General features: G+C 60.4%; 2 protein-coding genes and 1 long non-coding RNA gene across 12 annotated transcripts in view; 1 reads left to right on the top strand and 2 right to left on the bottom strand.

Moving 5' to 3' along the window:
- Akna (AT-hook transcription factor) overlaps positions 1-9,608 on the bottom strand; it is a 44,301-nt gene extending 34,693 nt beyond the window's left edge. For 4 of the 7 annotated variants that reach the window (XM_046451244.2, XM_046451247.2, XM_046451245.2 and 1 more), the window contains exon 1: positions 2,613-2,751. The gene's annotated coding sequence lies outside the window, so the exon portion shown is untranslated. Of the gene's footprint in view, positions 1-2,612; positions 2,752-5,704; positions 5,852-9,535 lie in introns of those variants that run through there. The other 3 variants (XM_046451240.2, XM_046451242.2, XM_046451243.2) reach the window with 3 other exon arrangements.
- LOC124097096 (uncharacterized) lies at positions 7,876-8,742 on the top strand. The gene is made up of 2 exons (XR_006853113.2): positions 7,876-7,996; positions 8,594-8,742. It is a non-coding gene; the product is annotated as an uncharacterized LOC124097096 (long non-coding RNA).
- Positions 9,609-12,417: 2,809 nt separating the features above from the next.
- Positions 12,418-27,711, bottom strand: part of Whrn (whirlin) — an 86,543-nt gene continuing 71,249 nt past the window's right edge. Inside the window, exons 8-13 of one of the 4 annotated variants that reach the window (XM_046451653.2) lie at positions 26,467-26,499; positions 18,114-18,185; positions 16,447-16,990; positions 14,221-14,399; positions 13,584-13,706; positions 12,418-13,241 (exon numbers count right to left, since the gene is read on the bottom strand). In XM_046451653.2, coding sequence (XP_046307609.1) covers positions 13,059-13,241; positions 13,584-13,706; positions 14,221-14,399; positions 16,447-16,990; positions 18,114-18,185; positions 26,467-26,499 — 1,134 coding nt within the window. In that variant the 3' untranslated portion in view covers positions 12,418-13,058. Of the gene's footprint in view, positions 13,242-13,583; positions 13,707-14,220; positions 14,403-16,446; positions 16,991-18,113; positions 18,186-26,466; positions 26,500-27,711 lie in introns of all 4 variants that reach the window. The other 3 variants (XM_046451652.2, XM_046451655.2, XM_046451654.2) reach the window with 3 other exon arrangements.

Below are 27,711 nucleotides of genomic sequence, written 5' to 3' on the forward strand. Positions count from 1 at the left end.
GCAGGTGCTGCCCACTACCTGCTGCTTCTCCCTCTGAGCCCCCTGTGAATGTCACTGTCACCAGGAAATGCAGCACATCAGAGGCAGCTGCTGTCGCTGGCTGACTGGAAGCTGACCCCAGGAGGACCAGCCCTGTCAGGACTAAGGCCCCCCAGGACTGGACCTGCAGGCTCAGGGTCCCCAGGTGCTCTGGAGAGACCACCCCTCTTTCTGCAAATCTGCTCCCCATCTCCATGTCTCCATGTCACCTCCTCAACCTTCCACAGGCCCCTGTGATCTTTCAGTTGAAAGATCAGCCCAGGAAGGGGCCCGGGGAGGCGTGTGGTTTTTTGACTTTTTAAAGGGCCTTTTTCTAACCCTGCCTAGAGCAGCCTGACCAATCACAGAGGTCTCTGTGTGCACCAAGAGGAACATTCTGTCTTCTGGGATGACTCAGTCACTGCAGAAATCTCACTGTGACCAGGGGACGCAGCACGTCAGAGGCCGCTGTGGTGGCTGGCTGCAGGTTTGCACCTGCCCCTTAGGCCCCTGCGTCTGTGAGCCTTCCCTGGGCAAGACCTGTGTCCACCACGCCAGCCACAGCCCTCAGTGCCACTGAGGCCAGCACATGCCAGTCAGCTAGTCAGTCGACAAGCACACAGCAGTGCCCATCATGTGCTGCCCAGTGGGCATCAGGTGCCCGTGCGGCTGCCACTCTTGGCATGTGTCTGGGCTGAAACTGTCCTCACCGTCACACAGAAAGCACCACAGCCTGGCTGCTGCCCAGAGGGCATGACCTTGCTGGGCAGGCAGGGAGGCAGGGGTAGGGCTAAGGACAGCCTCAGCTCCTGAGGGCCTCAGAACGGTGACCCCCTCCCTCAGGTCCCATTTTAAAGGACCAAAGATACATACTGAGCACCCGGTGGGTACCAATCAATTAAGAAAAAAAAATCCTGGGACTTCCTACTTACTGGAGGCCGGGCACTACTAAAGACACAAGGAGCCGAGCGCGGTGGTCCACGCCTGTCATCTCAGTGGCCCAGGAGGCTGAGGCAGGAGGATTGAAGTTCAAAGCCAGCCTCATCAAAAGTGAGGCCCTAAGCAACTTGGCGAGACCCTGTCTCTAAATAAAATGGGGCTAGTGGTGAAGTGCCCCTGAGTTCCATCCCCAGTACTGCCCCCCCCCCCCCGCCTCCGCCAAAAAGACACACAAGGAATACAGAAAAGAGTAGAAGCTTTCCAAAATTTCATACAGGACAGGAAGGGGACAATACAGAAGGGTCACTGAAGGAGGAAGCTTTGGGGTGGGCTTCAGGGACAAAGCAGATTTAGGGGAGAGCGAGGAAAGGCATTCTGGGCAGAGGGAACAGCACAGGCAAAGGCACGGGGTCCAAAGCATGAGCTGAACTTGAGAACTAGAGGCAGGGTCCTCAGGAGACAGGCGAAGGCAGGGCGCAGCAGACAGCCTCCAGGGGGGCATGGTGGGGTGGCTGCTCTTTCTGCCAAACCTGAGCTGGAAGCCGACCCCAGGAGGACCAGCCCTGTCAGGACTAAGGCCCCCCAGGACTGGGCCTTCAGACTCAGGGTCCCCAGGTGCCCTGGAGAGACCACCCCCCTTTCTGCAAATCTGCCTCCCGTCTCCATGTCACCTCCTTAACCTCCTACAGACCCCTGTGATCTTCCAGGTCAGATTCCTCTTCCCCACCACCCACACAGAGGGGCCCTCAGCCATTCCCAAACTGAGTCCCCCCTCCCTGGCTCGGTGGCTCGTGCCATCCGACTCCAGGGCGCTCCTGTGCATACGCCCATCCACGCCTCGTACCCTCGGAAGCCCCTTCCCATCCAGCCAGGGACAGCCCCTGCTCTCGCCCCACCGTGACTCCTCCCACGTAAGGGAACAGAGGCGCAGACAAGCAGCAGGCCATGGCGAGGAGACTCACAGCCTGTGCAGGGTGCTCTGGCGCGAGGACTTGTGGGGGAGCAGGAGGAAGGGGAAGGAAGACTCCCCAGCCCAGCCCCATAGCAAGCAGCTGGGTCCTGCAAGAGACCTGGCCACGGAGCTCAGCAGCCCGGTCAGCGGGCAGGCACAGACCACTGCTCTCAAGGGCTGGCCTCGGGCTGTGCAGAAGCTGGTCCTCAAAGAAGTATCGGCCACCGCCTCTGAACACACCCACTGCCCCCAGAGCCCTGGAGCAGCAGGGCTGCAGAGAAGAGGAAGGGGCCCTGGTGTCGGGGACTCTGCCCTCACCACCCTGGGCTCTCTGCCTGCCCTTATGTGGCAGAAAGGGCCACTCCTGGGGGGACCCCCGCTGCCTCCAGCTGCTCCCCACCCCGCGTGTCTGAGGCCCCTTGGTGACCCAGAGTACCAACTGGGCATGTGCAGGAGGGGACGCCCAGGCACGGAGGGAGAGCACCATCCAGGTTCACTGGACACGGGATCCAGGCTGGGCCGGAGGAAAGCCCTCAAGTCCACCCTCGCCTGGCCCGGCCCCCCTAAGCCCGGGAGAAGTGGTAACAGCTGCTGCAGCGCAACTTCCTGGCTGGGCTGGTCCGGGCGGCTGTCCTGGAGTCTACTCCGGACTGGACTGGCCGGTCCAGGGAAGCCGTCCTTCCCGCCAGCCCTCCCTCCTTACCTCGCTGGGGATCCACCGTCCTGCAGCTGGGGCTCAGAGGACCTGCCTGGGAGGCCTTTGTTGCAGGGAGCCCCCTGCTCCGTCGCGCCCTCACCAGCCTCTGCCAGGCAGCCCAAGCTGCTCACAGACAGCATCTCTCCCCACCTCTCCCCGCCCCGCGCAGCTGAGGCCGCCGCCTGCCTCCCTCAGCAGGAAGCGCCCGCCTGATTTCCTACAAGTGTTTGTCAGAAGGAGGGGTTCGCGGTGCAGAGCGAGAGCCCAGGCGCTTAACCCCTTGCAGTTCAACCTCGGGTCTGCGCTGCCCTGGAGAGGTGCTCACCGGATCTTCTGATGTCACAGGCTTGGGACCATCTTACCCACTAGCCTCCAGGTACAGACTGGGAGACTGGGGCCCAGAGAAGTTTAGAGGCTTGGCCAAGGTCACACAGCTGTGCCAGGGAGGAGGCCTGAAGCCTCTATCCTCTGCTGGCTTCTTCGGTGGCTCCTTTCCTCCTGTGACCCCTTTCCTCCCGTGACCTTGGCCGACTGTACAGTGGGGGCTGAGACTGGATGCTCCCTGGGGACCTTCCAGCTCCAATACTGTTTGCCAAATGACAAAGGGATCCAGGCTGGGCCTGGACACTCCCCAGGGGGGGTGTGAGACTCCTCACCTCTGCCACAGCCTCACCCTAAAGTGGCCACAGCCACCATGGAGGTAGGGACCTGGCTGAGCTGGTGGATTTCCCTGTTGTAAGTGCCCCTGGCTCCCCAGGGGTCCAGGCACAGATTTATCCAGTGGCCCTGCCATCCTTCCCCAGGCTTCCCAGCGGGAGCCCCCTGAGCGCGCCAGGTGCCGGGTGTATGGCACACACAGTGCAGGTGGAGCGCTGCCCCCCTGCCCTGGGGACACACAGCCAAGAAGCTAGAGAGGTGTGCAGGGGACAGAGCCGGGGAGGCGCAGGGTGACCAGTGTCCCAGGCGGTCCTGGCATTTCTGACACCGGGGCTCACCCCTGAGCTGCAGAGTCTGCCTCTGGTCACCCGTAACTTCCAAGGTCCAGGTGACTGGGACAAAGAGCAGCAGGTTGGGGAGGAGGCCTGGGACAGGGCTGTGACAGCCACAGGGGTGGAGTCGGAGCAAGCCGCAGCAGGGCCACGGAGAGCCGGGGCCACGGAGAGCCGGCGGGGCTGGCCCGAGGCCAGCGGGGCCAGCCAGGGGGTCAGGAGCCACGGTGGAGAGGGCACGGGGTCAGTGGAGAGGGGCAGGGCTGACCCACGGTGCCAGCTCCCAGTGCTGCCCCACCCTCTATCCAGAGAGGCTTGAGAAACAAGCAGAACAGCCCTCACAGCTGTCCCAAAGCCTCCAGGTGACGGACAGTGGTGTCCCCATTGGAGAGAAGGCAATCCCAACCTGTGCCCAAGTCCCAGCCCCACTTCCTACTGGCTGTGACCTCTGACCTTCTTTAAGCCTAAGTCTCTGGCCTGTAAAGCAGGGCTAGGAGTAGCCACCGTAGAGCTGAGGCGACACCCACCGAGTGCAGGGCAGGGGACCCGGAGCAGCTCAGCCCGAGTTCAGTGAGCTCACTACCATTGCGGCCAGTGCTACTGAGGCCCAAGGCTCTGGTGCCCTCCAAGGGCTGGGCGGGAAGGCCTCTCCTCCAGCCTGGCACACCGTCCCCAGCAGTGGGGTCGGGGGGCGGTCAGTGGTGTGTGTGGCAGAGCCGGGCTGTACAGGCCCCTCTCCCAGCCTGCGCCATGGCTCCTCTGCCTCTCACCCACATCTGGCTGGCGGGCTCCAGGCCCAGCCCCAGCCCACCATGGAGCGGAGCCAAACCCCGAGGAGGCCCCAGTGGGCCATTGTGAGGGAGGCGGGCTCCCCGACTGCTGCCAATCACCCACCACCCTCCCTGCTCATTAATGCGGCAGCCCTGCCAGCCAGGCCAGGTGGCTCCTCCGGCAGGCGCCCACCCCCGAGGCCCCTGGATCGGCCAGCCCCTCTCAGGGGCAGCCTTAGCACTGGGGTGCTGGCTCTTAGAGCCCGGAGCCTTGCTGTCCCTCATCCCTGCCCTTGCTCACACAGCCTAGGGCACACCCAGGACACGGGAAGCCACAGCTGCTGACCCACTGGGCCCTGGACAGCCAACCTCACACCTGGTCCTCAGGCCCAGGGGTGTGGGGCAGCCACGGGGCTTCTGCCTCCTGGGGGAGCTGGGGTGGCAACCCCCGCCCTGCTGTGCTGCTCAGTCTCCGGCCCTCCCAGGCCTGCAGCCTCCCCCTGCCCTGGGAAGCCCCCACCCCCAGTTCAGCCACCCTCCTGCCGAGCTGCTGAGCTGACCCCGGCAGTTAAAATCCCCAGGGAGTCAGGTGAGGGTTTCAGGAGTGGCCTGGAAGTGGAGAGCCAACCCCACCTGGGAGAGCCAGGACAAGAGTCTTCCCTTCTTAGAACCAGGATTTAGAGATTCTCTCTGAGGCCATCAGAGATTATCTTCTAACCCTAAACCTCCGGGGTTCTCCGATCTATTTGCCCCACGGTCAGCACTGCCATGCCGGTGGGCAGCCGCAAGGGCACAGGGCCTGTGGGCAAACGGAAACTGCAGGTTTCCCTCTGGAAACTGTGTGGCCTCAGGAAAGTCACTTAACCATACTGAACCCCAGATGCCTTTATCTGTAAAATGGATACTGACTTTCCATGGTTCTGAGGGTGATAAATGAGGTCATGGGCCTATGGTTCTTGGCCTAGTGCCCACAGCAACTGCTCACAAACGATGGCTTTGGTCTTGGTGAAACACTCATCATGTGGCTTGGTTTATGAATCCCATATGCAAAAAGGCACAGCCCACCCTCCCAAGGGGAGGGAAACGCTGCCATCTCCTGGTGCCCCCAAACTAGTCCTGGGGGCCAGTGACCCAGCTAGAAATGGTGTCCCCACCCTGAGTAGTTCAAGAAGGGAGGAAACAGGCCTCCCTTGGCTAACTGAGGCACAGGTCACAAGGAGGGTGGACCCCGTGTACACCACAATTAATGCTTTTCAAGAAATCAAACCAAAAAAGTGCATATACCAGGACGCACTGCTAACAGCGAGGCTTCACCGAGCACCTACTGTGCGACCGATACCTTGTTAATACTCCTGCGTGGACTCGTTTTCACTTCTCAGTCCTGGGCCAATCCAAGGAGGCAGATGTTTCATGGGTGAGGAGCCTGGGCTTCAGCCAGGCTGTCCAGATCCAGAAAGTGCCGTCTCCATCACTTCATGACTGAGGCCTGCAGAGATGAGAAGGTTAGAAACAACCTCAGTGTCCAACAAAAGGGGATCCATGAAATGAATTCTATTTCCACTCAAAGGGATACTCTGAGCCACCATGGGCATGCATGCTATAGAGGAATAAAAATGGGTGAAAAATCATGATGCATTCAGCAAATGAGCTGGATATAAAGTGATACGTATCAAGTCTGAGTCCACTAAAGGGAAAGAAAATACAGTAAAACATGGAAGAAGAGAGGGAGACAAGGAAAAAGGGAGAAAGAAAATTTTTACAGAGATTATCGCTAGGTGAGTTGTAGGGAAGTTCACTTTTTCATTACGCATATTTTCTAAAACTAACAGTTGCTTGAACATAAGCATCAGATGAACATCTACTATGCTTGGAACACACACCCCCACTGGATCTTTCGAGACCTGGGGTGTGTTCCTCCTCAGTGTCCCCACCTACGGGGGCTGGGGAAAGTGAGGGCTGTGGGACTTCAGGGCTCTGGCATCCCATGCCTCCCACACCTCCGCCGTCCAGGGTCTCGTTCACACTCTATGCACACACGGCCACTACACAGCAAGCACATGGTCATGTGGACATCACAGAAAGCAAAGGAGCAATCAGCTCCAGTCTCACCCACTCAGCATTTTGGAGCATGATGAGTTGTCTCATTGGACCTTCCTAAGTAATCATGCATGTGATAGAGGGGAGAAGGCTCGGAGAGGTTATATGACTTGCCTGAAGTCACACAGCACAGTAGGGGCAGAGCTGGTCTGTATCCACAAATAATTACCCTTCAGAGTAATTCCTTATTTAAAGGGGCTGAGTGGAGCCCCTAGGACTCTGACTCCTCCCCCCAGTCCTTAGTCCTTGGCTGTGATCCCAGGACTCCAAGGATACTGACACTTGGGCTCTCATTATGGCTTTGATCCCTGTCTCTCCCAAAATAGGGAGATGCTGGCACGGACCTGAGATTGGTGTGGGAGCAGCCCTGGGGTCTCATTTGGCAACCACAATGGAGTCTGGCTGTACCTGGCAGGGGACAGCAGGGTCCAGAGGGGACAGCAGGAGGGGGGAGGAGGGTCCGGGTGTCTGGGGCAGGATGGCCTGGGTCCTGAGCGGGTGGATCAGACCTCAGCTGATTTGCTTCCAGACCTCTGATGGCCTCATCGACACCGGAGGACGAGGCTTCCCTGGGGTGAGCAGGGACGGCAACAGGAGGACGTGATTCCACTCGGGGCACAGGGGGCCCGCACGGAGCAGGGCTGCCGTGAGCCTCTCCCACGCCCCCTGAGCTCAGTCTTCAACGCCTCGCGCAGGCTGCTGGCTAACTCTCCCGGGACACCATCCTGGTCAGGCTTTTCCCCGGTGAAAGACCACTGAGGGCTCCGGTCACCTGGAGGCTCAAGGCCAGTCATTCTGGCCTGGAGTCTGGGCTCACAGCGGCCTCTTCCTGGGCCAGGGGGCCACCACTGTGACTCGCACTGTGGACTGAGCCCCATGGCTCTCAGGCTGCCTGACCAAAGTACACTGCTGTGGGGGTCAGGCCCCTGAACGGCCCGGAACCCCCAATCCCAGCCACTCTGTAGAAGCAGGGCTGGAGGCCCCCTCAGGGCACTCTGCATACAGCTATTGAAAAACAAAAAAGGACAAGAAAAAGACCCCTTGTGTTATTTACTGATTTCCTCACCGTGGCCAATTTCAAGCCGCCAACATGAAATTACTGAACACAGCCCTGGGTAGAGGGGCACCATCAGCTTCCACACCCCTGCACATCCCAAAGTAAAGACAGGCTAACCCTAGAGAAGAGCTGCGTGACTTCAGACTTAACCTCTCTGAACCTCAGGCTTCTTGTCTGTAAAATGGGGACAACAATTACATCTACTTCAAGGCAATATCATGAAATGAAATTTCAGAATCTAGTAGGGCTCTGTACTGGGCACTGGGGAATGACAGTGGGGACAAAACGGAGGAGAGCGCCTGCCTTCCTAGACCTCCTTGCAGTAGAACCCAGGCAGAGGCTAGAAGCCAGCACTCATCGTGGTCAGAAACATTGTTGTCACCGTCCCTTCCTTTCTCTGGGCTGACCTTGGAACGTGGGAGCAGAAGCTGTCCAGGATGCCAGATGCCACCCACTCCAGCCTTGGGAGGTGCTCAGGTAAGCCCTGCCCTGCCCTTCTCACAGAAGGGACAGCGAGGCTCTGGGAGCTGGAGGACCTGGCACTCAGGGGCCCTGTGGCGGCTTTAAACTCCCTCTTCCTCCTGCTCCCTCCTGGGGTGCAATGAAATGTCCGCGGCAAACTGGTTCCCAAAACACCCTCCCAGCTGACAGCTCAGCCTGGACCCGCCCCAGTCGCTGGAAATCCCAGCCCCTCCGCCTCGGGAGGCGGAGTCTGCGGGACGGTGGGGGCTGATGAAATCCCCTCGAAACAGCCTCAATCACATGTTTCAAATGCAAACCAGCTGGCCTTTGGGAGGCGTGGGCACCTTCTTCCTCCCACGAAAGAGCAGAGACTGCCTGTGGGGATAAACCCGAATGCAGTCCCCAGAACACCATAGGTTCCATCCCACTGTCAGTAGGTAAACCAGACTCAGGGTCCCGCAGCCCCCGTCCCTAATCCACGGGCACCAATTCTGTTTGCCTAACAAAAAAGTCAAAAAGTGAAACCCACCAATTCCACAGGAGGCACCTGGACAATTATTTTGGGAAGTCCCTGTCTGTATCTAATCTTAGCCCTTTATGCTTCATTTTCAGTCCATTCCTCCTTCTGATCTACAAGAACAGAAGAACAAAGTCTCTTTTCATTGCAGCTTCTTTTCTCAGCCCTAAAATAGCTTGGGTTTGCTATCAGCAACCCTCCTTTCCAACTTTCTCATTCAGAAGCAAAAGGTTTTTAAACCTGAGTAAGGATCTGCTCCACGCTGTCACTTCTTTCAACTAAAGCCTGGGAAAGGAGCATTGGAAAAGTCACGTCCAAGATCAACCCAGCAAGCAGGCTCTGGTTTTGCCAGCGGCAGGCAGCAGTCCCAGGACGCTACCCCGCAGTGCGCCCTTGGGCAAGCTGGCCTCCTCTCTGGGCCTCAGTCCTCTGGTGTGTACCAAGAGGTGACTGGCCTTAGTTCTGCAGTTCGTCCCGGCTCCTATCACTGTCCAGACTGCCCACTGCACGCTAGGCCTTGCTCTCCCTCCCTCCCCCTGCCAAAAAAAGAGGAAAAGAAACTTGCGTTAGGCGTCCGGGGAGGGAGCGCGGCTCGGAGCCGCCGGGTTGCGCGGGCCGTTGCCGGGTGAACCAACCTCGCACAAATCCCAGAACTGCAAAGCCCCACCTCCCCGGTAACCACAGCGACCCGGGCCACGCCTCCGGCCCCCGCAGCCCCCGGCTCCCCGGGGACCCCTTCGCTCCCTGCGATCGGCCCAGCCCGAGGCAAACGGCCGACGCCCCCACTCTGCGAAGGTGGAGACTGAGGCCCGAGGGCGGAGACGGGTCCCGGGACCGCGCCCATTCCCGGGGCCGCAGTCCTTCTCCTCCCGCGGCGCGCGGGGTTTCCACGTGGGGAAGACCCAGAGCAGCGCGGGCCCTGGGGAGGGAGCCCACCGCGGCGGTCCGGCCTCCCTCCCCTTGTCCAGGCCGAGAAACTGAGGCCCGCGAGGGGCCGCGCCCGGCAGGAAGCCCCCGAGCTCCTCCCAGCGCCTCACCTGCTGGGACCCGCGCGGGAGGTTTCCTGGAGTTGAGCGGCAAACAAAGGCCTCCAATCCGCGCGCGGGGCGGGGCGCGGCGGGGCGGGGCGGCCGCCTCTGAGCTCCCTGCGGCCGACCCCCGGCAGCGGGAGGCGGGGCCTGGGGCGGGGCCTCGTGAAGCTCCACCAATCCCAGGGAGGCGGCTGCTGCGGCCCGCCCCCAGGGACTGGGACTCCGGGGAGCCGGCTCGCGGCTCGGGACTGAAAAGCTCACTTCTGGTAGGCAGCTGCTTCGGACTGGAGTGCCCCGGGGAGTCCCCGAGGAGATTATCGCACGGGGACACCCGGAGGAAGAAATCACAAGCTTATGGCTGAAATGGTCTGCTTCATAACCTAGCAATAAACTTTATTGGGCCGGAGAGGGACAATAACTGCCCGAGATCGCGCAGTGACTTCAGGACAATACTGTCCCCCCAAAGCGCACCTTGAACAATGGCCTTATTGTAGGGTGTCAAGCTGAACTAGGCTCTTGTGCCACTTACTGCCACTGAACTGCCACAAATGTGACTCATAACCTTCGAGACTCTCCACCATCCCCTCCCCGCCTTTGGCATCATGAGTAAAGATGTCAGGGCCACAGGTGTCCATGGCCTGGGTGGACCTCTGACCCCCCCCCCCCCCCCCCCGGCCTCCCCAGCATATTGGTCCCTTAAAAGACACCAGGGCAGCCGGGCGCGGTGGCGCATGCCTGTGATCCCAGCTGCTTGGGAGGCTAAGGCAGGAGGATTGGGAATTCAAAGCCAGCCTCAGCAAAGGTGAGGCATTAAGCAATTCAGTGAGACCCTGTCTCTAAATAAATACAAAATAGGTCTGGGCATGTGACTTAGTGGTCAAGTGCCTCTGAGTTCAATCCCCAGTACCAAGGGGGCGGGGGGGGGGAGGGGTGGGGGAACACCAGGGCAGGTGTTTGTCCTGGGCCTTTGTGTTGTGGAAAGAGCAGGCCTGGGCCTCAGGCCACCAAGTCCAAACCTGCCCTTCCTAGCTGTGTGCCTTGAGCAATTTGACCTTTCCAAACCACTTGAAATGCAGCTTTTGGGTTTAGAGACCTGCAGCAGGGAGAAATCCACACACCCAACAAATAGCAGCACTAGAGTCAGGCCCAGGAATTCTGGAGGGGTCTGTCTGTCCCTCTGTTCTTTGACGGTTCGACCAAGTAAGGAGATGGTGGATTCAAGGCAGGGACATCACCACCCGTGCTGGAGTTCACAGAGCAGGTCAGTGACTGACCTCAGGTTTCCATTGCTAACCAGTGACCTTGGAGCTCTCCATTCAGCGTAGACACACCAGGGCTTGGGCCCCGGAAGTTTGGCATTCACAAGGCCAGCGGCTCCTGGAATCCTCCCCGCAGGGCCAATGTTGGTCCAGAAATTGAGCCCTACACCGCATCCCACCTCCACTGCAGGGAAGTGGCACTGTCCCCACGGTATCAGTGTCCTTCAGCTGCTGTGACAACTACCGCTTTTGGTGACTCTGAACAGCATGCATTTGTTCTCTTATAAAGACAGGCAGGTCAAAAGTCCAAAGTCAGGACCACTGGGTGGGTTCTCTGCAGGGAGAAGCATCTGGCTTCTGGCTGCCCATGGCCGCCAGCACCCCTTAGCGCCTGAGTCTATCCTTCATCTTCAAAGGGTTCTGCTCCACCTGCTTCCCTCAGCCCAGCCCCTCTCCTCTTCTGCATCAAATGTCCCTCTGACTCTCTCTTAAAAGGACACTGATGACAATGGCCCACCTGGATACTCCAGGACCTTTTCCCCAACTTAGGACTTGAACTTCACCACATCTGCAACTGCTGGCTGAGGTGCTGCTCCCAGGTTCCAGGTGTGGGGATCTAGTTCTTTGGGGGGGGGCTATTATTCAGCCCACCATATATTATAGGACCCTCGGGGCTCAGGTGAAATAACTTGCCTGTGACCGTGGGGTTGGCCCCCCTGAAGTGGGACAGTGTAACAGACCCTGTGGGAGAAAAAGGGCAAACAAGGCCCCTTGAAAGGGCTGGAGCCTCAGGTGGTTTGCCCAGCTGGAAAGGGAACGGGGACAGCTAAGAGTAGGATTTCGAACAAGACCCTGGAACCAGTGCCCCATAACTACCCCCCCCACCACCCCGAGCTCTGGACAAAGGGCTGGGCAAAGTAGGACTTCTTACACCTTTCCTTCACCAGACAGTTCCTGGACAGGAGAAAATGGGCACTGGGGCTGGCCCTGAGCCCCTACGTCGTTTCCTTCATCCTCCCCAACCTGAGCCTCCAACACCCACTGCCCTTGACTGCTGAACTGCTGGGCCCGAGCAGGCAGGAGAAAGCAGAGGTGACTGGGTGTTCACCGTCTTGCCCAAGGACCGGCAGGCACAGAAGCCCAGCCCTGCCTTGAGTGGCTACCACTGCAGGTCTCCCTTACACTCCAGGGTCCCGGTGGGTAAGGCGGAAGCTGCCCTCTGGGGACTGAAATGTCCAATCCCCTGGCTTCCTGCTGTCCCTGTCCTGCTCCCCCTGGGAGCAGCTCCCTAATGAATCACTTGCATATAAATCCTGGGCTGAGTCAGCTTCCGGGGGAGCCGACCTGCAGCCAGAAATCCGTGCTTGCTGGGTTCTGCATCATGCTGTGCCTGTTTTACTCTAAAAATATGATCTCTACACACTTAAGTTTTATCCTCAAACCTTCAAGGAAGGTGCTTCAAGATGCAGGTGAGGCTCGGGCGCCCCTGCCCACCCCGCCGTGAATCCAAGACATGGGGCAGGGGTTTCAAGGTGGCCCTGCGCGGTGCTTTCCACCTGTCCTGCGTACCCCTCCACATCGAGCACTCAGAACCCAGCCACCTAGGCCGACCACACAGCACTCTGGCCCTAACCTTGTTCAGATTTCTTTATTGAAAAATTAAAGTCGTAAGCTCTGTATATAAATACACTGACCCTGCTGGTCATCTGCAAGGCCTCCAGGACAGGCTGGGGGGGGGTGGGAAGCTGGGGCCGTGGGGTCCCCTGGAGTGCGGGGAGGAAATAAATAATAAATACTGTGGGGAGAGGAGCCAGGAGGAAGGGTGTGAGTGGGGGCGGGCTTGATGCTTGTTTGTGGCACTGAAGGTCTTGCAAGATGCCCCGCAGGAAGCCGTGTCCGAGGTCTCCTGTGTCCTTGCTCCAGAGGCTCAGGCATCTGGGGGTGGGCTGGGTGCTAGCTGGCTGGGGACAGGAGTGCCACCCTCCAGCCAATGGAAGCAGGCACTCTGCCCTTCCTCTTCTGTCTTCCTTCCCAGAACCTCTAGTATTGAGCGCCCACCGGGTCCCCGGCACCCCAACTCTGCCCTGCCATCTGTCGGCCTTGCCCAGTTCTCTTTTCTCCCAGTTCTGGTGCAGTGGGCCAGGAGGGAGTGGGGACGCCTTCCTGCCACCCAGGCCACGCAGCCCCTCCCCCTCGAGGAGCCTGAGAGTGGCAGGACAGGGGAGGGACCCGGGGCTGGGCAGTAGTGGGAGGCCCTTAGGCCTCGGCCCCTAGAGCATCACATTGAATTCGGTGACCAGGAAGTCGATGTAGTCACGGTCCTTGGTCTTGAAGGCCTCGGCGATGATGCGGGCAGCCTCCCGATGCTCCTTGCCCCGGAGCGTCAGCCCATTCACTTCCAGGATCACGTGGCCCACCTTGAGCTGCCCACAGTTGTGGGCTGACCCGCCTCGCTGCAGGGTGAGACACAGGGCAGGGGTCACATGGGGCACCTGAGCGTTAGGCGGGCCTGGCTCTGACCACCCCCTGCGTAGCCTGACACTGCCAACCAGCAGCCCCCCCCCCCCCCCGGCTTCTGCTGCCACCCAGCACAGGTGAGGCGAGCTTCCTGGGCCTGGTCCAGTGGGTCGATGTCCTCTTGCTGTCCTGCCCACAGCCTGATACCTCAAGGAGTCCCAGTGCCTGGGCAGGGGCTGTCCTTGGATGCTGTCATCTCGGGGTAGCAATTCCCCAGGGATCCTGAGACATGGGCTATCAGGAGTAGAAAGATGGTCAGCAGGGACCCTCAGGTGTACCTGAATGGTGACAATCCTAGGCAGGGGCTGGCGTGTGTTGGCGCCACCCTCGATGGCGATGCCCAAGGTAGCTGCACTTTTCTTCACGCGGACCAGGGTGGACGTAGGCTCCAGGAGTCCAGGCTGCAGGTGTAAGGAAGGTGACCGCAGGCCTTCTCAGTGGACAGGCCTGGCCGGTGACAGGGCTGGGCCAGAACACACCCCTGGGCCAACAGGGTTCAGACTCCATCCTGTGTGGGGAGCCTGCAGTGTCCACTGGGTGTCCTCGGCTCCTGAGTCCCTGCAAACCTGGGGCTCGCCTCAGACTGCCCAGAGTGGCAGGGACTGGAGTCCAGGCTGTCTGACCCCAAGGCCTGTCTCAGCCCCCATGACATGTCAGAGCAGAGGGGACTCCCCTCAAAGGTCCCGGACCAGCCTCAGTCACCCTGGGCCTCGGCACTCAGTCACCCTGGGCGGGGGCAAAGGTGGGATTTATAACGTGCCTCCAGGTTCCCGGGGAGCCCCTCTGAATATCCATTCTCCGGTGTTGGCACTCACCGCCTCCTCGGCGGTCCCTGCAAGCTGCACCCTGTCCCTTGGGCCTCCCATTCTGCACCTGGGCACCTCCTCTTGACCTCGGCACCACGCCCCCACTCACCGGCTTGGTGGCCCCCTCGGTGCCTCTCTCCGTCCGCGGCAGCTCCTTGCTACTCTTGTTCTTGGTGGAAGCCATCTGTCTGCCTCTGCCTGGGGCACTGGCCTCCAGCTCCCCGGCATCCACGCCACTGTCCTCACTAAGAGTCTGCCCGCTGTCCGAGAGCTGGGAGAGCGTGGAGGCTGCTGGGGGTAGGGACAGGAGGATGGCAGCAGTCAGAGAGGGCTTCCTGGAGGTGGTGATGGAGCTGAAGGCTGGAAGGCGGGGGGAATTCTCCAGGCAAAGCTGGAGGGAGGAAGGAAGGGATGGAGGGGGAAGGGGCAAGGACACTCCTCACCGCTCCTCCTCCCCTGGACCCTCTGCTCTCCAACAGGTCCTGGCCTGAAGGTCACTACTCTGGGGACATCTGCTCACCTCCCAGTTCTCAGCCACTAGTATAATGATTAAAACAGGTCAGCAGACAAACTCAGCCCTCGAACGTAGGTTGCCTGCTTGGTTTTGTTGTTTATTTGTAATGAGGGACTATGTATCCAAATTAGGGTGTGGTGGCATGCTGGTGATCCCACCCACTCACGAGGCTGAGGCAGGAGGATCATAAGTTCGAGTCCAGCCTCAGCAACTTAGACCCTGTCTCAAAAATTAAAACAAGATGGGGTGGGGCTAAGGATGTAGCTCAGTGGTTGAGTGCTTGCCTAGCATGTGTGAGGTCCTGAGTTCCATCCCCAGGACTGCAAAACAGCAAAAAAATATTAGAACATTTCATGTTAAAAATATATAAGTTTTTAATTTCCCAAGAAAAAAAAAAAAAAGGATGGTCTGTCACACCTGGCCTGGATCCCAGCCGCAGTGGGGCTTGAGCTAAGTGGCAGGAGTGTGCCCTCTGGCTCTTCAGGCCACCAGGCTGCTTCCCTAATGGCCCCAGAGTTTGCCACTCCAGGTTAAGCATGCGCTTGGAGTGGGCGGGTCAGGTCTGAGTCCCAGGGACCAGCTGGGCAGGCGCTGGCCAGGATCCTAGCCTCTCTGAGCCCCCAACACAGGGGTAGGAGGCCTGTGCTGGGAGTTATCACAAAGACCAGAAGACGGGGAGCAGGCGTCTGACTCACGCCAGACTGGCCGGCGGCTCAACAGCTGCTGGCTGTACCCCAGTCTCTTCACAAGTAAAATGGGGGCAATGACAGTACTCTCCTGTCAGGGCTGCCAGGGGTTAAGTGGGTTGGTGGTGTAGGCAAGGCCCCGGGGACAGTGGCTGGCCCATGGGAGGGCTCAGGAGCACAGCTGTTGGCACACCCCACCCCGCTCAGTGCCAGGCCCTGAGGCAGCAGCGGAGAATCCACCAATCCTGGCTCCTCTCCCCACAGCCCGCCCCCCACCGCTCTTCCTGAGCTGCCGCCCCTGCCTGGTACATGGGGCCCTGCAGTCCCCGACTTGGCCTGCTCTCTTCCCCAACCTGAGCGCCCAGTGTCACTCCAGCCACAAGATGGCAGCAGAACCCAACAAAATGTACCCACACCCTCCATCTGGAGACCCAGAGCCCCGGCTCCTCCCAGCCTTCACCTCCCGGAGGCTGGATGACCCTAGAAAACCAGGGTCCCCAGGTCCAGGTGGCTGGCCTGCTGGGTGTCACTGTTTTGCGGTCTGACCCTTCAGTGCCAGGTCAGGAGTCCTGTCAGGGGTCCAGACCTACGACACACACCTGGACCCCAGCATCTACTCCAGGGCAGGTCACGGGGGACAGGAGTATCAGAAGCCACCCGTCCTCCACAGGGGACAGGAGTGACAGAAGCCACCCATCCTCCACAGGGGACAGGAGTGACAGAAGCCACCATCCTCCACAGGGGACAGGAGTGACAGAAGCCACCCGTCCTCCACAGGGGACAGGAGTATCAGAAGCCACCTGTCCTCCACAGGGGACAGGAGTGACAAAAGCCACCTGTCCTCCACGGGCTCATTCTTACTGGAGGGACTGGGAGGAGGGTGCGGGCACCAGCACTGGGGAGCTGGAGGAGGCACCCACCCCTTGAGCTACCTCACAGGGCTGTCACTGTGGGCTCCAAACGACTGTGGGAGGCTGAGGCTCGACAGGGGGCAGCTTGTCCAGTGGCAGAAGCAGGACTCAACCCCAAGTCCAAGACCACCAGGCCACCTTACTACTGGACCTAGGCTAGCAGGCCCCTCAGCAGGCCAGGGGCCCAGGTCCAGAGCCCTCCCAGCTTGGGGCCCCGCACTCACTGCGCGTCTGGGGCAGCGCCCGCACTTCGTTCACGTCGGGCTCGCTGTCGGGCCGATGCACCTCCACCAGGACGAAGTGTTGGTTTGTGCTCGTCTGGTCCAGGGGGTCGGAGGGCGAGGGCGGCGGGAGGCAGCCCCCTGCTCCTGGGGCCTCTGCCGAGGGGCTCCTCAGGTGTGGGGGCGACTGGACCCGAGGGAAGGGGCCGATGGGCTGCTGGGTGACCAGGGCCAGGTGGGCATCCAGCGGCCTCTTGGAGCTGGGTTTGGCTGGGGAGACCGAGGCGTAGATGGGGGAGGAGGGCGAGTCCTGGGTGGAGGGGGGCCCTGGGGTGGGTGCGGCGGCCAGCGGCAGGCTGCAGGTCCGGGGGGCGGAGAAGATGATGCCTGAGTGCGAGGAGGCCGAGGAGGGAGGCTGGGGGTCCTCCCTGGCGGGCTTCCTCGGCTGGCTGGGCGGGCGGTCCTGGCCTTGGCCTTGGCCCAGAAGCAGAGGGGGAGGCAGCAGCTTGGTGTTGGGCAGCTCCTGGGAGCTGGGCTTGACGTCGTCCTGCCAAAAGACCCAGCAGGAGTAGAAGGAGTCAGAGCCCATGGCGGCCGGGCAGGGAGCAGGGAAGTGGGTCCCGAGCTCAGCGCTGGCCGCACAGCCCTGAATAATGCAGCAGCCCAGCGGGAAACTGCCTGGCATCGCAGCCACGGAGGAGCGTCGGGACCTTGGCCGGCGTCTCTGGGGACTGCGCGGTTACCTTTGGGAATTGGAGCTCTTGGCGTCGGCAAGGGATTGTCACAGGCAACGAGACTTAATTAGAGGAGGATGGACACACAAAAAGGATTTCTTAGGCTTTTCCTTTTAGGGGATTGTCTTGGCCACTGGAAATGGGAGGTGAGGTAGGACCGGAGAGAGAATGGACAGAAGGAGGGATACACGGGCTATGGTGCTGTGTGGCTCTGGGCAAGGCACAGCACCTCTCTGAGCATGTCATTGGGTAACAGCAGAGTAGGTGGGGATGTGGCCGGTGTTGGCATGGCAAGCAGCAGCTGTGGACCCAAATTCCTTCTCCCTCTGCCTGGGCAGCAGCCGACACTCACCTGGCTCTATGGCCTCATGTGCACCGTTCTAAACAATATGCTTAAATCAGTTAATCTTGCCACAAAGTGCTGGGGTAGGTACTGTGTAATCATCCCCATATCACAGATGGGAAACCAGAGGCACAGAGAGGCTAATGAATTTGCCCAAAGTCACACAGTCCATGGAGGAGGTGGGATTCAAACCCAGGCAACCTGGGTCCAGAATCCAGGCCATTCAAAAGCCACCTGGGTCAGAGTCACACAGTCTCACGCTGTATTCAGCATCCACGTCCAGCCAAGGCAGAAGGCACATTCACCATGTGCCCAGTGCCTGGACGTGCCATGACCATGTTCAGGTAACATGGAAAGCAAGGCCCCCGGGCGGAACCCGCTGGGGTCAGCGCCTGCCCTGCCCACAGTCACTGTGGTGAGCTAGCCTGGCCCTGCGGGAGATGGCGGAGGGGCCCTCGGTGCGCAGGCCTGCAGACACAGCAGAGGCCCTGTCCGCCCGCCTTCCCTGTGTCCTCTCCCCGTGGTTGTCACTAAGAGGAGCTCAGGGGACACCTGAGGGACAGGGCAGGTGGAACAGGGCTAGCGGGGCTTACCACGGACACGTCGGGGAGCGTGTTGCCGCCGCCCTGGACTGCCTGGCCCGACTCCTCCAGGTCCAGGGTGTTCTGAAATGGACAAGAGAGCGAGCTGAGTCACCAGGAGCCAGCGGCTCCCCGGGAACCACGACCCGCGGGCCTCAGCACTGGACGTGCTTCGCCATCCTGACACAGCTGCTGTCCTCTCTCTCTGACCCCCCGTAATTGGGGTCGGTTTTCCCTCCAGTCCCTTTGAAGCCGGTTTTCCTTGGGGACCTTCTGGTCATTTCTGGCCTCCCTGGAACACCTGGAGATGCAGGGGGTGGTCCTCTGGCCTCTCTCAGCACCACCGATGAACAGAGTCCCAGGGCCGTGTGAAGCCCCGCGGCCAGCAGGAAGGACAGGGACATCTCACTCCTTTCTGTCTTAGTGGTCTTCATCCCGAGGGGTGGTCTAGGGCTTAAGTGGACTTATTCATGTTCCTTCTCTCCTTTCTGAATGCTCCCTTAAGTGACACTGTGCTGTCAAAGGGCCATCTCTGGGGACCCAGCAGAGGTCCTCTCTGGGCTGGACTCAGGGGCCCTTTCCACCCACAGAGCTGGGGATGGCCTTGAGCTTCTGTCACTGATGGATAATTTGGGGTGTCGACTCGACTGGCACCGAGAAGTGGGAGGTCTGTGGGGTGTTTCTCGAGGAGATCAGCATTTAAATCAGGGGCTGAGTGACGCTCACCCTCCCCAGGGTTGGGGACATCACCAATTTGTTAAGGGCCCCAGTGGCATGGGGCCAAGTTTACTCTCTGGAGCTGGGAACCCGGATTCTCCTGTCCTCGGGGTTCACTGCTGGGTGCTGGGATGGAATCCAGGCCCTCGCACAAGCGAGGAAAGGGCTCCCACACGGGGCCGCCCCCAGTGCTCGCCCGGCCCTTGACATCCGCATGCAGCACCCCCTGGATCCTGGGCCCTTGGACTCGGAGCTCCAGCCCCGGCTCTCTAGGGCCTCCACCGTGCCAGAGGGCGGGCCATGGGGCTCCTCGGCCTCCACCGTCACAGAGCCCGTCTTGGCAGGGGGCTATAGGTGCCCTGAGGGTTCTGCTCCTGGAGAGCCCTGACTCACGAGAGGCCGTGGAGGCTGAGCAGGCTCTGAAGCCCCAGACTGAGCCCAGGCTGGGCACAGAGGAGGTGGGAGACCCGGACACCAGGTGGGCCAACGGGCGGGCACAGGACACCTGGGGGAAGGCCTTATGGAGGAAGGCTTCCTGGCGAAGGGGGCACAGGTCCAAGCCGGCCCCAGAGGAACCACGGGTGTCTCAGACAAAGGAAAGGGTGGACACAGAGGAGGGGACGGGAGGTGTGGAGAATCTTTGCGAAGCTCCGTGGGTCAAGCGTGGATGCGCTTGGATGCGAGCCTGAGGGCCGTCGGTTGCCATGGAGACAAGGTCGAGTTTGCCTCTTATGGAGATTCCCTTTGCTCGGCGCCCCCCACTCCTGCAGCCACAGTGGAACACCAGGGCCAGCGCGAGGTCTTCACGTGGCCCTTGCGCCTGCCTGGCTGTCACGAGGCACGCGCTGCTCGCTTACCTCTAAGATCCCACTCCCAGGTCACCTCCTCAGAGGGGGACCACCCACAGAAAATCGCAGCCCACCCCTGCCAGGACGTCATCCTGGAAAAAGGAGTCAGGTAACGTCTCTCCCCTGCTCAGGGACCCTGGGCCGTCCGTCTTCTTGGGGGAAATTCCAAACACCACGCCCCCTGTGCCTCCCAACTCTGCCCTGTCCTGCTGTTCCTCCAGCATGATGGGACCGTCCCTGCCCTCGCCACCAGCCCGTCCACCCCCTGGCTTTGCTCCTCTGTATGACCCTGATCGCCGTGTGGTTTGACTGTCTGTCCCTCCTGCTGAAACACAACTCTGAGACGGCAGAGGTCGGATGACCTGGTCTCCCCTCAGTGTTCAGAACAGTGTCTGCTGGGTAAATATTCGTTAAACAGATTAATGAATCGATGGGTGAGCGGATGGGTCCATCACCCTAGGGAGCAGGCCCGAGTGGAGGCAGACGGGGCTGCAGGCCACCGTGGGAGCCTAATGTTGGCTTCAGCGAGGGGTTCAACCTGCAGGCCCCCTGGGCTACAGGCTGGGACAAAGACACGGGGGCTGTCCTGCTCTGGAGCCTCTCGGGAGCCTTGGGGATTCAGTCAGTGGCCGGGCAGGCATTTCCCAGTCAGCGAGGCCCGAGGCGTCTGAGGGAAGCTCAGGGAGGGGGAGAGTTCTAGAAGGAACACAGGGGAACCACAGACCTGGACCTGCTGCGGGCTGGGCCCTGGGCGCCGTTCTACTTTAGTTATCTCATGAACTTTCCCGAGGACCCTGAGGGGTGGCCCTGGGACTCTCCTGGTCACATTTGCTACAACTGAAGCTCAGAGAGGGAAGTGGCTTGTCCCAAGGTCACGGGGGCCATTCTACAGCAGCAGGCCAGGTTTCTCAGCCAGGTCTGGGTCAACCCAAGGCCCATGATGTCCAGCCCCACCGGGGCATCGTGGGAAGGAAGGGCCTCTGAAATGAGAGAGCACAGCCACGGCTGGCCCCTGCTATCCAGGGCATCCTGGAGCCAGGACAGAAGGTGGGATGGAGCCGGGGAGGAGGAGGCAGGATCCCGCCCGGGAGGGAGCGGGAAGTGGGGCAAGCCGCAGACAGGTCGGAGCCCAGCCCTGCCAGACTCCATCTGCTGAATCCAGACGCTCAGGAGCCCCAAGTCCCCGAGCCATGTTCCTTGTGCAACCGAAATAGCTGCAGACAGCAGGCTAAGAACTCGGGGGACGTGTCAGCAGAACAGGCTTCGAGCAGAGACTCAAGGTCAGAGTTCGTGCCTGGGCCCCGGGCACCCCCGACCACTGCTGGGGGTCCCTGCCCCTGCAGCCCCTGGGGCTTACACCAAGAGGCACACTGAGTCCTCCGGGGTGGGACCCTTTACCCACTCTACAGCTGAGGTGACTGAGGCTCAGGGAGGGAAGGTCATCTACCCAAGGTCACACAGCAAGAATGGGGTAGGAAGCCAACTCCTATCCAGTGCCGGTCTCTACCTTCCAGACAAAAGCCCTGCTTCCCACAAGGGCCAGGACGCCTCCAAGCCATGTGCCTGGTCCCCCTCCCTCATCCTTGGCTGGTGGCTCCCTTTACAAGGCTCCCTTCCTTCCCAAGGGGAGAACGCCTTCATGCCTGGCTTGGCCCAGTCAGAGCCCAGACCCCCCGAGTCTGGTGTGGGGCAGCTGAAAGGGGACAAATGCCAAGGGAAGAATGGTGACAACCCCTGCTGACCCTGCCGTGTACACTCGGGGCTCCGGAAGTGGAGGCGGGGAAGGCTTTGCTGGGACAACGTCCAGGCCCAGGTGCTGCCCGGGGCCACCTCAGCAGAAAGAGGCTGAGAAAGAGTCGCAGAAGTGGAAGTCCCTGCCTGAAGCCCCTGAGGCAGGGGATGGCGGGCATTGCCAGGGCACCGCGGCCTGTGCCGCTCAGACCCCTTCCTCCTGCTGACCCGAATCCTGCCCTCGCGTGGCCCTCCCTGCTGCCTCAGGGAAGGATGTCGTCAGTGGAAACGGGGTGACCCAGAATCTCCAGAAGGTCAGGGCTCAAAGGGCCCCAGGACAAGTGTCGGAAACTTGTCTCGGGAGGGAGGGAGGGACGCGGGGACCTGAGAGCCTGGCAGGGACATCAGTCCATCTTGTTTCCACTAACCTCTAACCCAAGGGCAGCATTCCTTCCATGACACATGGAGGCCTCAGCGCCTCAGGGGAACCGGCCACTGTCCCCTGGCAGAAGTCACAGGTCGGGCCTACCTACTCCCAGGTACTGCAAGAGTCACAGCCTCCTGCTTGCAGACACACTAGAAGCTTCCGCCCAGTGACAACAGTGTTTCATCATAGGGTCGGGGTCGGTGCCCTTTCCCTCCTGTGTGTTCACACTGAGGTAGTTAAAGTGGCCACTCTGAGAAGGGCCCAGCCCCTGCCTGCGGAAGGGCCCACAGCCAAACAGCGAAGGGCAAGGTCTAGGTCTAGGCCCTGGTCCAACCCCAGGGCAGCTCCCCTGCTGGCTAGCGGGAAAGTCGGCTCTGCTCTACGGGGAGCAGGGCTCAGCCACTGTCCCTCAGGCTCTGACCTGGTGGAGACTGTGCCTGCGTCCCTGTCTTCCTCAGGGAGGCGGGTGGCCTACAAACCACTGCTGATCCAGCAAGGCCCTGCCTGGGAGGCACCGTCCTAGGCCACTGTGCTCTGGTGAACCCCTGGGTCCCCAGGAAGGTGCGGAGGCCCCTGGCCTGGAGTGGAGTGGCCTGTTCTACTCAAGAGGGAAGACACACTGCAGCCTCGCGGGGCTTGGGGCCAAGAACTTCCTGACACTGGGAGGCAGGGTCAGCCTACCCCATGGGTCCCTGCACACTGGACAGTCACAATGGCCTCTCGGGTCACTCCATCCCCCAGGCCCTCTGCACACGGAAGGAGGCATCTTAGATGCCAACAGCACGGCATCGCTTACTGAAAACTCCTCAGGAAGCTGGGACCCCAGCACCTGCTGCTCCCCACCCCCTCTGCCCAGCATTGCCCACGCTTGGGCCCAGTGACCTCTTCCCCTCTTTGCAGTGGCCACACGCCTCCCAGCTCAGGTCCAGCTCCAAACCGTCCTGCCTCATCTGCTGCCCTGCTGACCCCCAGCTTCAGATCTTAGCTGGGCCCCCTGTCCTCAAGATCCAGGCATCAGGCCACGCCTCAGCCTCTCACCTGCCCAAGGTGACCTGGAAGGAATGAAGTGGACCAGCCTCCTGGAGCGCGGACAGGCCCGCAGCTGCGGGGGGTCTGAGCTGCCGCACCCTCGAGGTGCCCCAATGAGGAGGGAGGCTCAGAGGCCACAAGGGGCCCCGCCAACGCAGCCACGGCCAGAGCTCCCTTGCAGCTCCCTACAGGGCCAGGAGGGGGGGACAGAGAGGCTTCAGGGCAGAGGCCCTGTTCCAGCACCCTGGAGGCCCTGGGAGCCTCTATCCAGGCACAGTGGAGGCCTGGCTGCAAAGCCTCCCAAGTCCAGGTGGAAAAGTCTGAAGTCTAGACAAGACAGGGTCCCAGCTGCCATCCCTGACCTCCACGGCATCTGCTCGGCGGTGTAGGCCTGGCCTTGACCTCCACAGTCTTTCTCTACGGTCCTCTTTCCAGCTCCCGGGGTGGTGAGAGGACGAGCTCCTCGGCTTCGCCCCTGTGAATCCACTGACCTCACTGAGCAGCCCTCAGGTGCTGGGTCTTCCTAGCCCAAAACACAGATGTGGAAACCGAGGCTCAGAAGGTTATGTCACCTGCCCAAGGTGGCCTGGCTACTGTCGTGGAGAGCCAGACCTGCTGGTAGGATTCTAAGTCTCGAGAGATGAAGTCCTTCTGCTAAAGACCTGCTTGCCCTAAGTGGAGAATTCTAGAAATGCTGGGCAGAACTTGTTTTTCACTCTGCTGTCCTAGCCAACACCTGTTGTTTTTTTTTTTCTTTTGTACTGGGAATTGAATTCAGGGACACCCAAACACTGAGCCACTTCCCCAGCCCTATTTGGTATTTTATTTAGAGACAGGGTCTCACTGAGTTGCTTAGCACCTCATCATTGCTGAGGCTGGCTTTGAACTCACCGTCCTCCTGCCTCAGCCTCCCGAGCTGCTGGGATGACAGGCGTGGGCCACCGCACCCGGCTTAGCCAAAATATTTATGAGGGAAAATGATATTGTTTGGAAGTTGCAAAAAAAAAAAAATGCTTAAGGCTGCCTCTCAGTTCGACAAATGGAAAGTACACGCCATCTGTCCCCGGGCGGCTGCATCTGATTTCCTGTGGTCGACAGCCTCTGCTTGGAGGGCAAACGGCTGTGAGTGAACCTTGTTTAACCTGGGATCGATAACGCACCGCACGACCCAGGGACGGCAGGCAAACGGACACTGGCTCCACTTGGGGCAACTGTCTGGGTATCTGGCTACCCGTGACCCAGATGCCCGAAGCTGCCATGTGCTTCTCAATGCCAGAGCAAAGGACATTTTCCTAGGACATGGGAGGCGAGTATGTAGAGGATGTTTCTGCAGGTGGCCGGGGGCGTGGCTTCAGTGAGTTCCCGCTCTGCATTTCCTGGGTCTCCACTGGTGCCAGGTCCTGGGCTGGCGCCCTGCCTGCACCCACGTCCTCCGTGCCTAAGCGCCAGGAGCTCAGGGATCTGGGCCATGAGTCAGAGACGTGTGCGGCTGTCGTCCCTTGACGGTGACCTGGGGTGATCTGTTGGCCAGCATTACTGCGGCCAAGAGCTACGGGCACCCAGCGATGCTGCCGACGGCACCTGGCACTTGAGGAGGACTAAACAGGGCTCCGACCTCCTTCTCTCCCTCTGCAGGATGCTGCAGCCCGGGTTGGGAGGGTGGAGAGCAGATGGGGTGCAGCTGTCTCCTCGCCGTGCTGCTGTGAACCTTTCCCAGCACCTTTGACACAGGGGAGACTCAGACTGCAGGGGCCGCGGGGTCTGCCTCGGGTGTAGTGGGTAGTGAGTGGGCAGAGCTGTCTGGAGGGCATACTGCTCTTCAGGGACAGCGTAAGGCAAGGCTCTGGACACCCAGGACAGGCCCTGGCCACCTGCAAGATGGGGCTCAGGGGGAAGAAGCTTCCATCCTGTGGCCCTGCGTGCAGGTGGCCTGGCTGCGCTGGGTGTCCAATCCGAGGTTTGTCCTATAGGTGTGTAGGGGGAGGGGCTGCCCAGGCAGCAGGGAGAGCTGGTGCCTGCACAGCCCACGGCCACCTCTTTTGGGGACTCAGGCTGCGCAGCCTTCCAGCCCTTCATGACCTACAGACCTCTTGGCCTGGCTGGTTCATGGGAACAAACCTATTCATCTTGGGACAGATCCATTCTTGTCTATTCCTGATGATGCAAGAGATCAGGCCAAAACTATGTCAGACCCTGCCAGTCCCTGCTCTTACCTGCTCAGAGCTCTCATGCTGCTCAAAGTCAAAGTCCCCAGCATATAATCTGCCTCTCCTCTTCCCCGCACTCACTCTGGAGTGTGCTCAGACACTCTAGCTCCTCAGGGCCTTTGCACATGCTATTCCTGCTCTGTAAACTGCTCTTCCTCTAGATGTGGGGTGGCTCTCTCCATCACCGCCAGTCTTACTCATGTGTCACTTCCTAGCCCCACGGAGTCCCCTTCCCTGCTCTAAGTTTCTCCTTAGCACGTGTCACATAACCCACTGTGCATTTTCCGTCATCCACCTGGCTAACTGCCTGCGATTCCTGCTCATCTCTGGATTCTGCAGGGGGCAGGGCTCCTCAGCTGCTTTCTACCGACTCCCCAGCACGGACGGCTGCAGAGAGCACACGGCAAGCACTCCGTCAGGAAGGAAGGAAGAGGAGGAGGAGGGGAGGAAACATGACAGACAGACAGACAGACGGCTGGTGACTCTGAGCCAGAGGCTGGAGAGGTCCACCAGGGAAGCGCCTCGGTCACCAGGGCACCACTCAGAGGCGAGCGGACCAGGTCGGAATCCTCCCTCCACCTCTTCCCTAGCTGTGTGACCTCGAGCAAGTCGCTTTTCCTCTCTGGATTTCAGTTCTCTGTTCTATAAAATGGGGGTCATAGCTGTGCCGGCCACTCCCGGCTCCTGGCAGGGTGCAGAGGACACAGATGGAAAGCCCTACACCACAGAGAGCTCTCAGCGGAGGTCGGCTCTAAGGTTAATAAGAGAGCCTTGAATTATTTACGTGAGCCAGGCTCTGTGCTGAGCAGCAGGGGCTGAGTGGTGACCTCAGACATGGCTGCTGCCCTCCAACAGCTGGTGGTCAAGGGGGTAACTGGTCAGGCCTGCAGAGACTGGAAAAATACAAAGAGCCATGACAAGACAGAAGCCTGGGGGCTGAAGGAGCCAGGGGCCGAAAGCCACCTCTGGAGAGTATCAGGGAAGGCTTCCTGGAAGAGGTGGCACCTGAGCTTTGGACTGAAACAGGTTGTGTGAGGTGGAAAGGAGAAGATGCCAGCAGCAGCATCGCCATATGCAAAGGCCAAGGGGTGTCTCCACAGCAAGGCCCGACACTGTCATCCTCATTGGGACAGATCTAAAGCTGAGCTCAGAGAGGCGAGACCACTTCCCGAGGTCACACAACAAGGACCGGCTAGAGCTGGGATTTGAACAGAGCGATCCTCACTCCAGGGCCTGAGGGCACCTGGCGAGTGGGTGACCAGGAGAGACAGTGAGCACCAAGAAGAAAGCCCAGTCCCCAGCAGGGACACTGCAGACAGAGGGGTGGCCAGAGGGGCCAGAGCCCCCTACCTCTGCCCCTGGCTAAGGGACTCCCACAGTCCCCACCCGGCAGGAAGGGACGGTACCTCCATCAGGTCTATAAGCCACAGCAGCCGCTCCTGGGGCGGAAGGATGGGCAAAAGGCAAAAAGAAAAATACATCAAATAAATATGAGGGACAGGCCGCCATGGCACCCCCGCCCAGGCCCACGCGCATGCAGAGATGAGATTCTCCCACCCCTTCCAGTTGGGGAAGGGCACACCGCTCCCCACCCCTCTATCCTGCCGAGAAGGAGACAGGGTCCCCACTGCTCCCCTGCTGCTTACAAGAAAGATGCTTGTCCATGAAAAGGGACATGCTCCTCCCTGGGACAGGGCTGGGGTCACTGTCCCTTTTGGCAGGAAGAGGCTTAGAGGAGCAAAGTGACGTGTCTGGGCTCCACCTGCTCATGAAAGGCAGGCTTCCAGGTGGACCCTGCGTGCAACCCCCAACCAGGGGAGGCCTGGCTCTGGGGCGGCCCGAGCCCCGCGGTGCAGAGACCATAGTGCAGAGAAGTGGGCCCCTGGCACTGCCCCCATGGGCAGCCATCATAGGGGGATGGCCGTCCCTCACCTGGTGCTTTCCAGGCCTCCACGGGTCAGCAGGGGCCTGGGTGCAAACCCCCAGGTGGCGTGGAAAAAACCAGACAGGTCGAGAAAAACCATGGCGTCACCCGCCTCGGAGCATGGCGGCACTTCCGGGCCCTGGCAGGCTATCTGCTCCCATGGGCCCCGGCAGCCTTCCACTCAGTCCTCCCCATAAGCTGGGGGACGTGGAGTTATGACCCTGCTGCAAGGGAGGACACTGAGCACCGGGAGGCCAGCTGGCCTTGCTGTGCCCTGCAGCCTTCCCTGGGAGTCCCCCGGGGAACCCGGGAGCTTGCCCGGGTCTGGGAGTCCCGAGCCTGACGTGCCCGTGCTCCCTGCCAGGACGAGGACTCAGAGTAACAGCTGTCCTGAGTCATTCCCGCCTCAGACACTGGGAGCCTCGCGTCCACCCCTTCCATCTGGCCCCCAAAACTCCCTGCTCAAGACCATCCTGTGGCCTGAGATACACCAGCCTGGGGGCCCCCGTGTGCAGTGAGTGGCTCTTGGCAGGTAAGGCCACAGCTGGGGTCCAGAGCGGCCGGAGGAAGTGCTTGGGTAGGGGAGATACCCAGGCCAGGCCAGGCCAGGCCGCTGCTGGGCCCCCTGTGGCCTCTCCGCCTGCCCCGCCCTTGGTCCCAGGCTGCTGTAGGCCATTTATGGCCCCTCAGGCCATTTATCCAGGGGAATCTGAGGCCCAGGACACCA

Source organism: Marmota monax, unplaced genomic scaffold, assembly GCF_021218885.2.
Source record: "Marmota monax isolate L192 unplaced genomic scaffold, Marmota_monax_Labrador192_F-V1.1 WCK01_AAM20220418_F8-fsc00020, whole genome shotgun sequence".
In the NCBI taxonomy this organism is placed as follows: domain Eukaryota; kingdom Metazoa; phylum Chordata; class Mammalia; order Rodentia; family Sciuridae; genus Marmota; species Marmota monax.